We start from the raw sequence: 13,846 nt of genomic DNA on the forward strand, positions 1-13,846 counted from the left end.
GTTTGCACAATATATTAGAAAATAAATTAGGGAGTATTTCTTTCTTTGGCTCCAACTACCCTATTTCCTGAAGGCCAGAAATGATTTTTTAACCTAAGGTAAAATCCTCCAATTATGTAAAAAGTCACTCAATATGGAGAGAATAAGTTAAAGAAACTTACAGCTAATAATAAACTAGATAAAGATCCATACATTCTTCAAGTATATACACATATTTGTGCCTTACAGCAGTACATGTTGTAATTTAGCCCAGGACTGAAGGACTATTATAGATGAGAAGGGAGCACCACAGGAATGGCAGCTCCTCTCAAGGTTTACCATGGTGCCATGCAGACCCTCAAGCTGTTCAGTGTTTTCTGGGTGAAATCCCTGCTCCCTCATCCTTAATGTACAGTCTTAAATGCCTCTTCCTAGAGGGAAAACATGGCAGTGATTCTCAGTTAAGTCTCAGAGTTTGAATACTCTTAATCTGTATTCTATTAAATGGACGTGAGAAGTCTTATACCTAAGTGCTTAATTAATCTAAGAAAACTAGATTAATGGGTTTCTGGCATATGCTTCATTTGTAGCACAATGTTATACCTCTGGGCTGGACTAATTGGCCATTTGTACATGCCACAAAATTGGCCTTTAAAGTGGCTTAATGCCCTTTTGCACCACTTTAATGGTGCAGCTATTTGCATGTATTGGCAGCATAATGCGCTTTAATGGTGGGCTGTTTGCACGTGCCAGCAGTGTAATGCACGTTAAATGACTTTGGGACACAGCAAAATAAAACATCTCCAAGGTGCTTTAGTTTGCTGTGGAGGGAAGCACTGGGCCCTGTGCAGCTCAGGGGCTGTGCAGGCAGGCTCCACTGAAAGAACAAAAATAAAAAGTGGCAAGCCTGATCTTCCTTCTTTTTTTTTTTCTTCTTCGGAGCCTGCCTGAGCTGTGTGGGGGGCCTGGTGCTTCCCTCCACAGCTGCAATACCCTCAGAGACCACTCGGGCCGGGTGCTTACAGGTGGGTGCTGCCTGGGGGGGCGCCATCACTGCTGTGGAGGGAAGCACCAGCCCCCCTCCCCCTCACATCTCAGGGACTGCTCAGCCCACCGGCAGCTCACACTTCCCTTCCCCCCCCTGGACACAGGCCCGACCCTTGTGTACACACCATAGGGGTTTACTTTGCCCTAAATTGAAATGATGTTTTTAAAGACCCACTGCTTCAATTTAGGGAGAATTAAACTGAAGTAAACCCCCATGGTGTGTACAGATGTCCATATATTCCAATGCAGGCTTTTGGGATTTCCACATTACTGAAGTATATGAATTCAGACATCACCCTTCAGTAGCTGGTCCAAATGTCTCCAGCAATGCACAAAACCTAGAATTTCCCTACTGAACTTTTACAAATGGAACTTAGGCAGTCCTCTCGATTAGTGCAAAACTTAATTCATCTCCTGGAATTAAGGCTGATTTATTTTTATTTTACTATTGCATATTTTGTGTTTTTAAAAAGATTTAGTAATAACAGGTCATAAACTTGATTTTTTTTTAAATTTCACAATACAGTAGAATTCCATATAATCCAAACTAAAACTACCTTTGAGCACTGTTTAGGTTCTAAAATACTAAACAAGTATAACTTTACATGTAAAAACTTTCCAATGCTTTTTACTGCTGAAGAAATTTCCAAATACTCTAAATAATTATGACATAATAATTATAATATATTGTGAATCTCTTCATATTTACTTTAGAACTCGGATCCCTTAAATTAGAAAAAAAGTGTCTAATGATGTCTCTGTGTATTCAAAGCTCCCACTGATTTGAAATCTGAACTTGATTTGAACTAAGAGTCAAAGAGTACCCGTGCCTTTACATGCAAAATAGAATAATCAAGAGTTAGGATAGCTAAGGATAAGGATATTCTAAACTATACGAGATCTTATACATTTTTAATCAGCCTTCATACCTATTAAAAATTAAGGAAAGATTTTTCCTAGACAGCAAAATACACAATGTATTATAGAGGCTCATACACCCTTCTTCGAAGCATCCAGACATGGCTACATGAACTGAACTAGACAGAATACAGAATTGATCCAGTATGGACATTCTCACATCAACAAGGGTTTGGCGTTCATAAGGAAAGCAATATGTGACCAAATTATCACAACATAAAATTAGACAATTAATTTAAACTATATAAGTCTTAATAAATAGGGGAAAAATATCTACTTATACCTTTCCAATACCGCCAAACCTATTTTTCCTTATTTAAATTGAGACACTTAATTTGGGTTGGTCTGAATTAACATAATGCGTTTTATGCAACAATCTTTTTTGATTTGCATTATTAAGGTTGTGCGTTAATGATCATACTACATTTCTCAATAGCACAACATAACTTTTAATTGAAGCTTTCAAATGATCCTGCTAAATCTACTATTTGACTTAACATGATTTAGTATGTTATTCAGTTTAAAACGATAAGAGATTAGAAGTAGAAGAATATTAATATAATATAATATAATATAATATAATATAATATACTATTTTACTGAAATTGCCTAAAATATCAGAATAAAAGAACTTGCTTTGAAGGCAAGACCTCTACTCTCCACTCGGGAAAAATGAAAAACAAAGACGGTGAAAATAGACTCAATAAATGCAAACAAATGTTGTTACTTACCCTCACTGCAGGACAGTCTTGAATATGTGACTGAAACACTGCACTATGCCTGAGTTCTACACTATTCTGAAGCTTTTTTCTTTCTCCTTTAGTAACAACCTTCAGGGCCTAAACCTGCATCCAATGAAGTCACTAGCAAAATTTCTCACTGGACTTCAATAAGAATAGGATTGGGGACTGTAGGCATTTCCTCCTTTTCTTTTGTTCTTTGTGAGCTTTTTCCCCTTCAGGCCATACAGATATGAGGCTTTTAAGATTTCTGAAGTAGTAATAAAGAATTAGAACCCTTAAATCCCATAAAGAAGCATCATAGTGCCCTCTAATTCAGCTAAATTCCCTAACCCCTTTTTGGAAAAGTTGTTTTTAAAGAGAAAATACCAGGTTTTGTCTGTATTGTCAAATACGAGGTAATCTCATAAAATATAATATTTAAAATTTGGGTACTACAGGTACTAAATGGTAAACTATGAAGCTTACATAACTAACATTCATTTTCTGTAGATTACAACCATGTTTGTACTGAATTGTTTTGCCAAGAAAAGATTTTGTACACACACAATGCTGTTTATGTTTAAAACTTTAAATTGTTGATACCCACACGTTTTTCTATATTCTTTCGCATAATTGTGAACAAAGCATTTTCATAGATAAACAAATTAGTTCATTTGACAGGGCAAGAGAGATTTGCAGTCTATATTTTGAGAAACACTAATCTATGGAAACATTGTAACACCTGGTGTTTCGACAAATTTAAGAGTCTCAAAAACACTTTGAGACACTGAAAAAGCTTTTTCTGAATGGACTACATCCAAACACGCACATATGTGATTCACCCAGATGCCCTGAGTAATATAACCTGCTATGTTTAAGGAAACCTGTGTTCAAGCTGAATGTATTTCACTCACCTGTTTGGCTAAGCTGGGATGTGCTTCTGCTTCTTCGAGATACTATGGCAACCACTTTGGCACTAAGGCTGGATCGTCTTTTCTTCCCACCTGTTCCAACTGTACCAACAGCAGTGTCTGATTGACTCCCATCATTGTGTTCCAGTTTATACATCTCTCCACTCACACTTGTGCTCTTTGTGATGGTTCTCCCTGAAGTCCCCATCCGTCTGCCTTGCATTTTAGGGGTAAATGTACTATATTTGCAAAGTAAAAACATATATGTTAATTTAAATCAATTCTATTTGTTACAGTGTCTCCAACACCTAATGCATTTTAGTAGGTGCAATAACTTAGTAAATTAATTCAAAGTTATGTTTTCTAAAGAACAGTCTTGTTATAACTCTATTTTCAGTATATTTGCTACCCAAATGTATCGGGCATTTGATTTTTCTCAAACTACGTGTTCTTTCTATTGTAATCTGTCCTTCGTATATTCTATAAAACAAATAAACATTTTCACAGAAGAAATATAGAAATATACAAATGTTGAAAGTAATCAGTTATGTGTAGTTTTCGTGTAACTACATAGATACAATGATAATACAGTAATTTTCCTGCCAAGTAGTTTTAGTTGGCTTATCTACCAAGATAAACTAATAAATAATACAATGAGGTTAATACACATCTGTCTTACAAGCATTTTTCACAAGGGATGGAGGATTCACCAGACAGTAGAGAAAACTCTCCACCATGCCTTTACTGTAATAGAGAAGAAATAATAATCAACCTGCATTTTAAAAAAAATCTGTTAGTTATTACAGGATAATGTATTCCAGATTCATATGGATAGCTTGCCAAAAGTGTCTGGTTACATTTAAAGCAAGCAAAAAATTTAATTTATTTGCATGTGTTTCTTGTCTGACAGGTAAATGCAACAGGTCAATTAAGGAGGAAAAGTCACAGTCTCAAGATATAAAGGAGTCAGATCCATTTTCTAGTTTACCTAAAAAAACACAGAATCATACAATCATAGAAAATTAGGGTTGGAAGGGACCACAGGAAGTCATCTAGTCCAACCCCATGGTCAAAGCAGGACCAGTCCCAACTAGATCATTCCAGACAGGGCTTTGTCAAGCTGGGCCTTAAAACCTTCAAGGATGGAGATTCTTTCACCTCTCTGGGTAACCCATTCCAGTACTTCACTACCCTCCTAGTGAGAGAGTTTTTCCTAATATCCAACCTAAACTTCCCTTGCTGCCACTTGAGACCATTGCTCCTTGTTCTGTCATCTGCCGCTACTGAGAACAGTCTAGCTGCATCCTCTTTGTGACCACCCTTCAGGTACTTGAAGGCTGCTATCAAATCCCCCATCAGTCCTCTCTTCTCTAGACTAAATAAGGCCATTTCCTTCAGCCTCTCCTCATAAGTCATGTGCCCCAACCCCATAACCATTTTTGTTGCTCTTCAATGGGTTTTCTCCAACTTGTCCCTATCCTTTCTGTAGTGCGGGGCCCAAAACTGGACAGAGTACTCCAGATGTGGCCTCACCAGTGCTGAATAAAGGGGAATAATTACTTCCCTTGATCTACTGACAATGTTTCTACCAATGCAGCCCAGTATGCTGTTAGCGTTCTTGGCAACAATGGCACACTACTGACTCATATTCAGTTTATTGTCCACTGTAAACCCCAGGTCCTTTCTGCAGAGCTGCTGCTTAGCCAGTTGGTCTGAAACCTATAGCAGTGCATGGGATTCTACCGTATTGGAAACTATATAAATTGGCAAATACAGTATCTCTAATTTTAATACCAGGTTCTACCTTGCCTCTAAGAGCAGTGCTGGGTGAGCCATTTTCTCCACAAACATCTGGAAGTTTAAACTACACCTTACCCACTGTATTACTAATAATTACAACTACTAGTAATGTAAAAAAGACAACACACTGGGATTAGTCTGATTGCTAGTTAATAGATTATTTATAATTCTTTGAGATGGATGCAGAATTTATTTATTAATGAACTTTTGTGTCACATACCAAGGCCTCCTTCCCATAATAAGATATGGCGATATGCCATCATTCTGAAGAAGGGGCTAATAAAAGCATTCTTTTGAGTATGGAGGGATGATCTGTCTCTCCTGGCAGGAAAAAAAATGCCAGGAGAGGAGTGAAGATTACTGTGCAGACTTCTTTGCTGGGGGTGACCCAGCTTTTGTGAGGGCTTTGGTGTTTCTGTGGATTTGGATCCTTTCACAGATTCATTCATATTAATTAAGATTAAATTAAAATTGATTAATTAATATTAATCCTCTTTAAAAGATACTTTAAGGAAGTATCATGGAGTGTGTTTGATTGATATTTCCCCCCAATTTGTTAATTTGTCATAATATTAAACAGCACGTATAATAAACTATGGCATAATATGGCATAAGGAACAGGAATATTAACATTTTATAATACCTCTAAGAAAATAATAAGTTTGCATAAAAAATGTATTTTCTGACACCTGTATGAGGATTTGGTTGCCCACCTTCCAGCACATCAGCAGCATATATTTGTAAAATGTAGAGTAATTTTGTGTGGAAACAACTAGGTTTTCAATATAAGACAATGTGCTCCACTGCACTGCAGCACTCAAGGAGACATTTCACTCTACCACCTGAGGTGTAACGAGCTTAAAATAGGTCCTTCCGCTATCGCTCCCCTCATCCTAGTATTATAAAAGTTTAATGATCTATTGTTGGTTTTCCTTGGGAAGTACACATATTTTTCAATATTCCCTATATAACACTGTAGGAAATTATATTTCTTGGGCTGTATAAAGAAAACTTTCAGTCCTTTATAAATCTGAATTTTTCAGAGGTTATTAAGAAAACATCATCCCATTTAATTAAACTTTTTCTTTTCCTCACCAAAACATTCCACAGAGATTTTCCATGGAAAATATGTATCCGAGGGAAAAATCTAAGTAATACCAACGAATTCTGAATTATTACTAAAATGATGAGAAAACACAAAACTATTTTCCTTTCTTATAATGAAAAAGTACTAGATCTTACTAAATTGACACTGTTGTTGTGAAAGTCTTTAATAGATTATAAAATTAAATTAAGTATAAATTATAAGAACTATATTATTTTAAGTGAATGAATGCTTGGGTGTAAATCCTTAATCCCCTGTTTGCTTAGGAGGATAGACCTCTTATGCTTCAACTGCAGGAGTTAAAACTATTCATTAATAGTTTTCAAGTGTGATATTAAAGGCTTCTGAATAAACTATCTTAAAAGGCACACTTTCTAAAACAGGGGAGAGCAATTATTTTCACTGGAGGGCCACTTTAGGAATTTGGGTGAGCTGCTGTGGGCCAGCAGAGGGGGTGCTGATCTGGCTGATTGTGGGGAGACAACTGATACTATCCAGTCCACTCTGCACCCACTGCTGGAGGCACAGGATGGAGCAGGTGGGCGGAGTCTCCATAGAGACCAGCTGGTACCCCTGTAGGCAGGGCGCGCTCAACAGGGCAGATGGGATGGGATGGGATGGCAGGTGTGACATCCAGGAGCAGGATGGGCAGGTGGGGGCCAAAGCTTGGATCATGAAGCAGTGCTAGCACAGGGCTGGGGTCCAGGGCAGAACTGTGATCTGCTCCTCAGATGGCCCCTGCCTACCCATCCCACTCCTGGACACTACTTCTCACCTAATTGCAGCCCTACCCATCTGCTCATCCGAGCATGCCCTGCCCATGGGGGTCCCAGCTAGTCTCTATGGAGACTCTGCCTGCTCACTCCATCTGTGCCCCCAGCAGTGGGTACGTGGTGAACAGGCTGGCATGCCCAGGGAGCAAGGCCTGTCCAGTGGTGGTGGAGACACTGGCAGCAGCAGCCAGTAAGAAGCAGCATCAGGGCTGCCAGGAATTAGAATCCAGCTGCCACGCCACCCCTTCCGCACTGTACACCCAGGGGCAGCGAGACTGACTGCATGCGCCATGGTCAGGGCTACCCCCTGTGCCTGGCCTGCGTGGGTCCGAGAGCCAGATAAAATTCCTTGGCAAGCCACACCCAGACCAAAGGCCATATTTTGCTCACCACTGTTCTAAAACATTTTAAATGTATATCTTTAGTTTTATGTGCAACATTTTGCAGGTGATGTCAATAGAAGAATTCAACTAAACTAGTTCCCTGCCTTTCTAACACAGGTATCTAATTACCTAATTTTCAGTGATAAAGTATATCTGTATTTTATTATGCCTTTCCATAAATGTTTGTGTATGTACAATAGTGAAGGCAAAAGACCCCTGAAGAGAGGTTTTACAATGCACTTACTATAAACTATATATGTACTGTATACAAACAAGAGAATGCTAGTATAATTTTGGGTATCTGGATATGGACTTTTCCATGACATTCCAAATACAACCTCAAGATGATCCTCGGTAAGCCAAACCAATCATAGTATATACCAGTGTTTCCAAGAGTTTTGATACCTAGGGCACACCTTTTTTTTCTGGATTAAAATGAGTGGCATATTTCAGTTTTACACCCAAAAAGGTGTGCTTGCATGTGTGTGTTCATGTGCATGTGTAAGATTTAAACAGTGGTGCCTAATGTTTTGGCCCCATGGGCCAGATGAACGGTGCTGGGTTGGTTTGTGGGTCAGATCTGGTGCACGTGCCTGATCCTGCTGTGCAGTACTGGAACAGCTGGGGCTAAATCCTGCCACATGGGGCCAGCGTGGCCAGGAACCAATATTGTCACACAAACCTTTGAAAGCTGGAGGTGGTACAGTGGTGGCAGTGTTAATTTCCAGACCCACGAAGAAATCTGTGGACCAGATGACATGGTTCTCTCTGTAGGCAAGATCTGTTACTGCCAGATGTAACTTTTGGGAGTCACTGGTATATACAGAGTTTTCAGCCTCAAAAACTACCTTTGGTTCAGGTTTGTACCAGACACTAGGGAATGTCTGACACTTATATATAAAGGATGGACATGTGACACCACTATAAAGGGGTAATTTCAACTGTACCTTAGAATTAGCTGAAAGAAGGAGTCTAAGACCATGGTCTTACAGTAAGACACCAGCAACAACAACAAAACCAGAAAATACAGAAGTTGCTCAATCATGGCTCTAACTCTCAACTTGCAGCTGTTGGCAAGAGAGCATTTTTTTTTTAAGAATCATTTTTTTCCAACGCTGATTCCTGTACATTATGTAATCTCCTAGTTTATTTGTTGTTTACCGTCATTTGTGAAGAATGGCAGCTACTTTAGGGAAAATGTTTCTTTGCTGAACTTTTTCTAAAAATAGTTATATTTTTTTACCTCAAGTAGACCTCATAAATTATCAGACTCAACCTCCTACATAATATGAGGTAGGGACACTCTATTGAAACTATAATTTAGTAAACATATATCAATTTATTGAATACATGATATATTGGTCAGTCTGCTTAGTGGCTCTTTCTGTGCCACTTGCCATTCATAGAGGATGTAAGTCTGTTACAGATCCAGAAATACAGAAGGTCAACATTTATGTCAACACAGATGGAGATTACTGCTTGCAAGCAATCATGTTGTTTTTCTGTTTACCAGTAACAGAAGGGAGCAAGTAAAAAGGATATTTTCTTGGGTGAGAGAGATAAGCACTCTCTTGACTTTAATACATAAATGACCAGCTTCATAAGGACACTGCTTTGCAAACTAAATGTAACACTTATTAGATTATTCTATATCAGTTTTCAAGTAATGAAAGCTCTTTCATTGTTTATAAGATGCAATAAAATTCAACCTAATATACTGAATCAAATAGCCATTTTTTCAGATAACACATATGTTCTTTTCCTATCCACAACTATTGTAATGGCAAAGGAATATGAATCAGAACTATGCAGCCAATAAGAATATAGTGTATTTACTCCACTTAATCCAACTAACTAGAAAACTAGCAATAAAAGTTAAAAGGTCCACTTAGAAATTTTGATGTAAACAAGGAACAACAACTAAGCTTTTCTTCAATTATAAAAAGTGATGACATATCTTTTTTTCTAGTTCTATAATCAAGAGGAGCTAGAATAAATCTCACACTTCAAAACAGTACAGCAATCCAAGGCTATATCTGGCAGTTGAAAAATTTTCTGTTTAAAAAATAAGAGAACAAAAAGCTTGTGAAAGGGTTCAGCCTGCCCATGCATGGCAACATTTACAATTTAGATGGCAGCAGCAGTACCATCTACTCCATTCAGCTTCAGTACCATTTGATCTTGACCTCAACTAGATCTTGTTTCATTAGAGAATTGAGTTGTTTGTACTTAATTGATGTAAACTATTCAGCTCATCTACACTACCTTTCTGAATTGGCTGAAGAACTACTTCAGGTTTGCACAATGTTTATCTAGCTTTTTAAAAACAATTTTATCCTAATTCTCAGAATAAATGCCAGAAATAGGGGATTCTGGAATATTTGGAAAGGTACACAGGGGATACCAGCTAACCTATTTTAGCTTGTAAACATTCAAGCTGGTAGCAGTAGTGTATTAGCATGCCCATTCTGTGATGCAGTACTGTGAAGTATCATTCAGCTACTGCACAGTCAGTGTCTCATGTAGATATGCCCATTAAAACACTTACAGACAGTTTAAAAAGTGTGTGTGTGCGTGCGCGTGTGTGTGTGTGGTTACTGAACAATGTGTAAGCAGGATAAGGTGATTCTTAGGGTGGTAAATTTCTTCATTATTGACAAAGTTTTGGGTTGCAAGTTTAGTTTATTCATTTGCTGATTCAGTCTTTGGCTTCTCTGCTAAAAATATCATCAGTTGCCAGTTAGTGCAATCCGGAACTGAATGGAACCTAGCAATTCACTTCTGAACTGTCCCTTTTGTAGGAAAGAACATGTGGATGCTGCCACTCATGGCAAGTGAGAAGGTGGCTCTATGCCATTGCCCCTCTTTCTCTGGGGAAGCAGTGGACCTTGTGACATTTTTAGTAGTGGACAGAGCCAAAGTGTGGGAATGAGACTACAGATCAGAACCATGTTATAAGCCTAGGACCTTGTATTACCTTAATCAGACACCAATGCTGGCACTTCCTCTGCATTAGTGCACAATTGCAGAGAAACACAGAACATTTTGCAGGTTTTTTAGTCAATTTACCTTGGTTTTACGTCATATAGTTCCCACGAAATGATATTGCTTGTAATTTATAAATGAGTATTCTCTGAACTAAAATAAAAAAAGTTTCTTATGTACTTAAGAATTTAGGACTGAAGAAATTCTAGAGCTTCTGTCTACAACGTTTGTCAACATTTAATTGATACATTGTACATCCATTAAAATGTGTTTAATTGACATGCTAATTTATAGATATATATCATTTGTGGTAATGAAGATCAGTTGATTAATGTTACAATATATAATTTATCCTGCAAGCAAAGAAACATCTATTGGAAAGTTAAATTAATGCATTTTATACATTTTGCAGGAATTTATGAAATAAGCAAATATGCAAACTGTTTTTTCTGTTTTTTAAAGCAAATATCTTCAGTTTTGTGTATCCTTTATGCTCCTACTTCTCCGATTTTTATGTCCTACACTATTTGCTAAGAGCTTAGATAATACAGGTATTCCATCAAATTCAGAAAATGTGGTAAACCTTAACGTGGTAAATCTATGCATGTTTCTTGTGCATTAACTTCCTGAAAAATTCAAGACCTATAAATACATTTTAAAACAACCGACAAGGGTGTGCCCACACATGCAGGCATGTGCGCTTGCAGCAGCTAAGATAAGATTTGTTCTGGGGATTTTTGCCTCAGTGCACATGCCTGAACATGCACTTTGGTGTGGGGCAAGCTGTACCTCTTAGGGCAAAGTGACCCTGCCCAGCTTCACCCGGATCTGCAGCCAGGGGGACATAGAGCCTGGGGCCAGCACTGGCCCCAGCAGTATAAAAACCTGCCCTGTGCTGGCCCCAGAAGTATAAAAAGCAGCTTAGGGCTACTTGCTCTCAGGAGCTTCTGGGGTCCTTGGACGCCTTTGATGACCACTGGGTGTGGCCTGGGGGGCTCTGCTCGTTGTCCCCCTCAGGAGCACACATTTTCATATTTTGACTCCTTGGCCCGCATGACACTCCCATCCTGGTTTTTGCCTCTGTTGTCCCCAGAACTTTGTTGTTTCATTCATCCATTAGCCCCCATACAGTAGGGGCTACTAGTTAGCTGGGTGGGCCTTAGGGCCCATGGTAATTAAATGAAACAAATAGACAGGAGCTTCTGAGGCCTGGCCAATTGCTATCTGGGGACACCAGCCCCTTGTGCCAGCTGGGCTGCTGAAGTAGCCCTAACCTAGAGTACCCTGTACCCTCATCCCACTGCAGCAGTCTGGCAGTGGGGGTTACTGCCTGGCTATGACCTGCTACCACCTGTAACAGCATGTGTCCCCAAGGCTGCGTGCCTGTCAGGTCCGGATGGGGACCACACAGCTGCCTGAGATGTGGCATGGACACTGTAACAGAAGCATCTGCACCTCAGGGCCAGCTGCCAGTGGGCTGTGGCTGCACAGTTGGCCTTTGTGTGGCACTGCTGCCATGTGCCCCCTGCCCTGCCATCTGGGCAGCTATCACCTGGAAGATGCTCTCAGTGAGGTGGCCTGCTTTGAATTGTTAAAGCATGTCCTCCCAGCTCCAAATGGCCAGGAGGTCAGTCACCTCATTTTCCCTCAAGCTGGGTCCTGGTTGCGAGCTCTGAACAGGCTCATCTGCCTGGGTCCTGCCACTTGCCTTACTAGCAGGAATCCTGGTGTTTCCTATTTAAAAACTGCAACTTCTCTGATAAAAAAATCCCAAATTCACCCCCAAATCCATGGTCTTCCACAATTAAAACCAAAGACCCCTCTCTTTCTGTGTGTGTGTGTGCGCGCGCGCGCGCATGTGTGTGGACACACCCTTGTAGGTTGTTTTTAGATGTATTTTTGGGTCTTGAATTTTTCAGGAAGTTAATGCACAAGAAGCATGCATAGACTTATCACGTTAAAGTTTACCACATTTTCTGAATTTGATGGAATACCTGTATTTTCTAAGCTCTTAGCAAATAGTGTGGGACATAAAAATAGGAGTAGGAGTGAGCGAGCGAGCGAGAGCGAGAGATTGATCAGTTGGGCATGTTTTATTGATATATTTACAATTTTAAAGCAAATTGGAAGCCTACCGGGGTCTCTATCATCATAATAAAATTAAATTCTAAATATCTATATGCTTTGATGTTTACTTTTGGTTTTCTTATCATAGAAAAATTACAGCACCCCCCTGACCTCTTCACTAACCAGGATGTTAGTGAAGCTGCCCCTGAAGCCACAGCTCCTGCCAAGAGGTCTTAATCTTTCTGGCAGCTAGGCATGCTGGGTGTGTGATGAGGGGGTGTGAGGTTTGCAGGAGGGGGTTAGAGGGGTGTGGCTGGGTGTGGGGGGTATATGTGGCGATGCAGGTGGGTGTGTGGGTGGGTGGGTGTCGGGGGAGGTGGGAGAGTGTGGCAGGATGTGGGGGATGAGGATGTGTGGGTATTGGGGGAAGGATGTGGGGTTTGAGGGGGGGCTGCCACACATCCGCCCCCTCACCTCTTGCGGCGCACAGTCCCCGGCACTTGCAGCATCAGCCAGCTAGGCCACGGTCACTGCAGTGCTGCCTGACCCTCAGTCTCTGTGGGAGACCCGGCCTGACCCAGTCCAACCCTGCCCAGCATGGCCAGCTATTGTGCCTTTGGACAGGAGCAGGATGAATGGCCTCAGGACCCATGGCTCCTGTCCAAAGGCATGCGCTAATGGGTGGGCCAGGCCAGGCCCATTCTCCATGAGGGTCAGGCAGCCACAGGGCCATGGCACAGCCCCACGGCCATGCATCTTGACCTGACCTCATGGAGACCAGGCCCGACACAACACGGCCTGGCCCGGCCTGGCCAGCTTGCATGCGCCTTTGGACAGAAGCTGTACATCCCAGAGCTGCATGTCCTGGTCCTGTCCAAAGGCATGCTAGTAGGCCATGCCGAGCTGGGTCAGGCTAAGCCCATTCTCTTTCTCAGCTCAGGCAGCACTGTGGTGGGCATGGCTCAGTGCCGGAGGCTGTGCACCACAGCATGGGGCATGCACGTGGCCCCTCAAGCCCCCTGACAAACCCCACATATAACACTCACAAGATTAATCTTAAAGACAAACCAGGGAGAGTTTGTATTGTGATATTATGGTAATTTTTACCTAGGAAGTATGAAAAATATAAAATCCTCCTTTTCTAATCTTTGTAGGG

General features: G+C 40.6%; 1 protein-coding gene across 2 annotated transcripts in view; it reads right to left on the reverse strand.

Annotated features, from left to right (window-relative positions):
• The window catches only part of RIMS1 (regulating synaptic membrane exocytosis 1), a 368,530-nt gene that overhangs the window by 59,140 nt on the left and 295,544 nt on the right, over nt 1-13,846 (reverse strand). For both annotated transcript variants that reach the window (XM_025216953.1, XM_025216958.1), the window contains one exon: nt 3,581-3,816. In XM_025216953.1, coding sequence (XP_025072738.1) covers nt 3,581-3,816 — 236 coding nt within the window. The remainder of the gene's footprint in view (nt 1-3,580; nt 3,817-13,846) is intronic.

The sequence above is a fragment of the Alligator sinensis genome, unplaced genomic scaffold (genome assembly GCF_000455745.1).
Source record: "Alligator sinensis unplaced genomic scaffold, ASM45574v1 scaffold499_1, whole genome shotgun sequence".
Lineage (NCBI taxonomy): Eukaryota > Metazoa > Chordata > Crocodylia > Alligatoridae > Alligator > Alligator sinensis.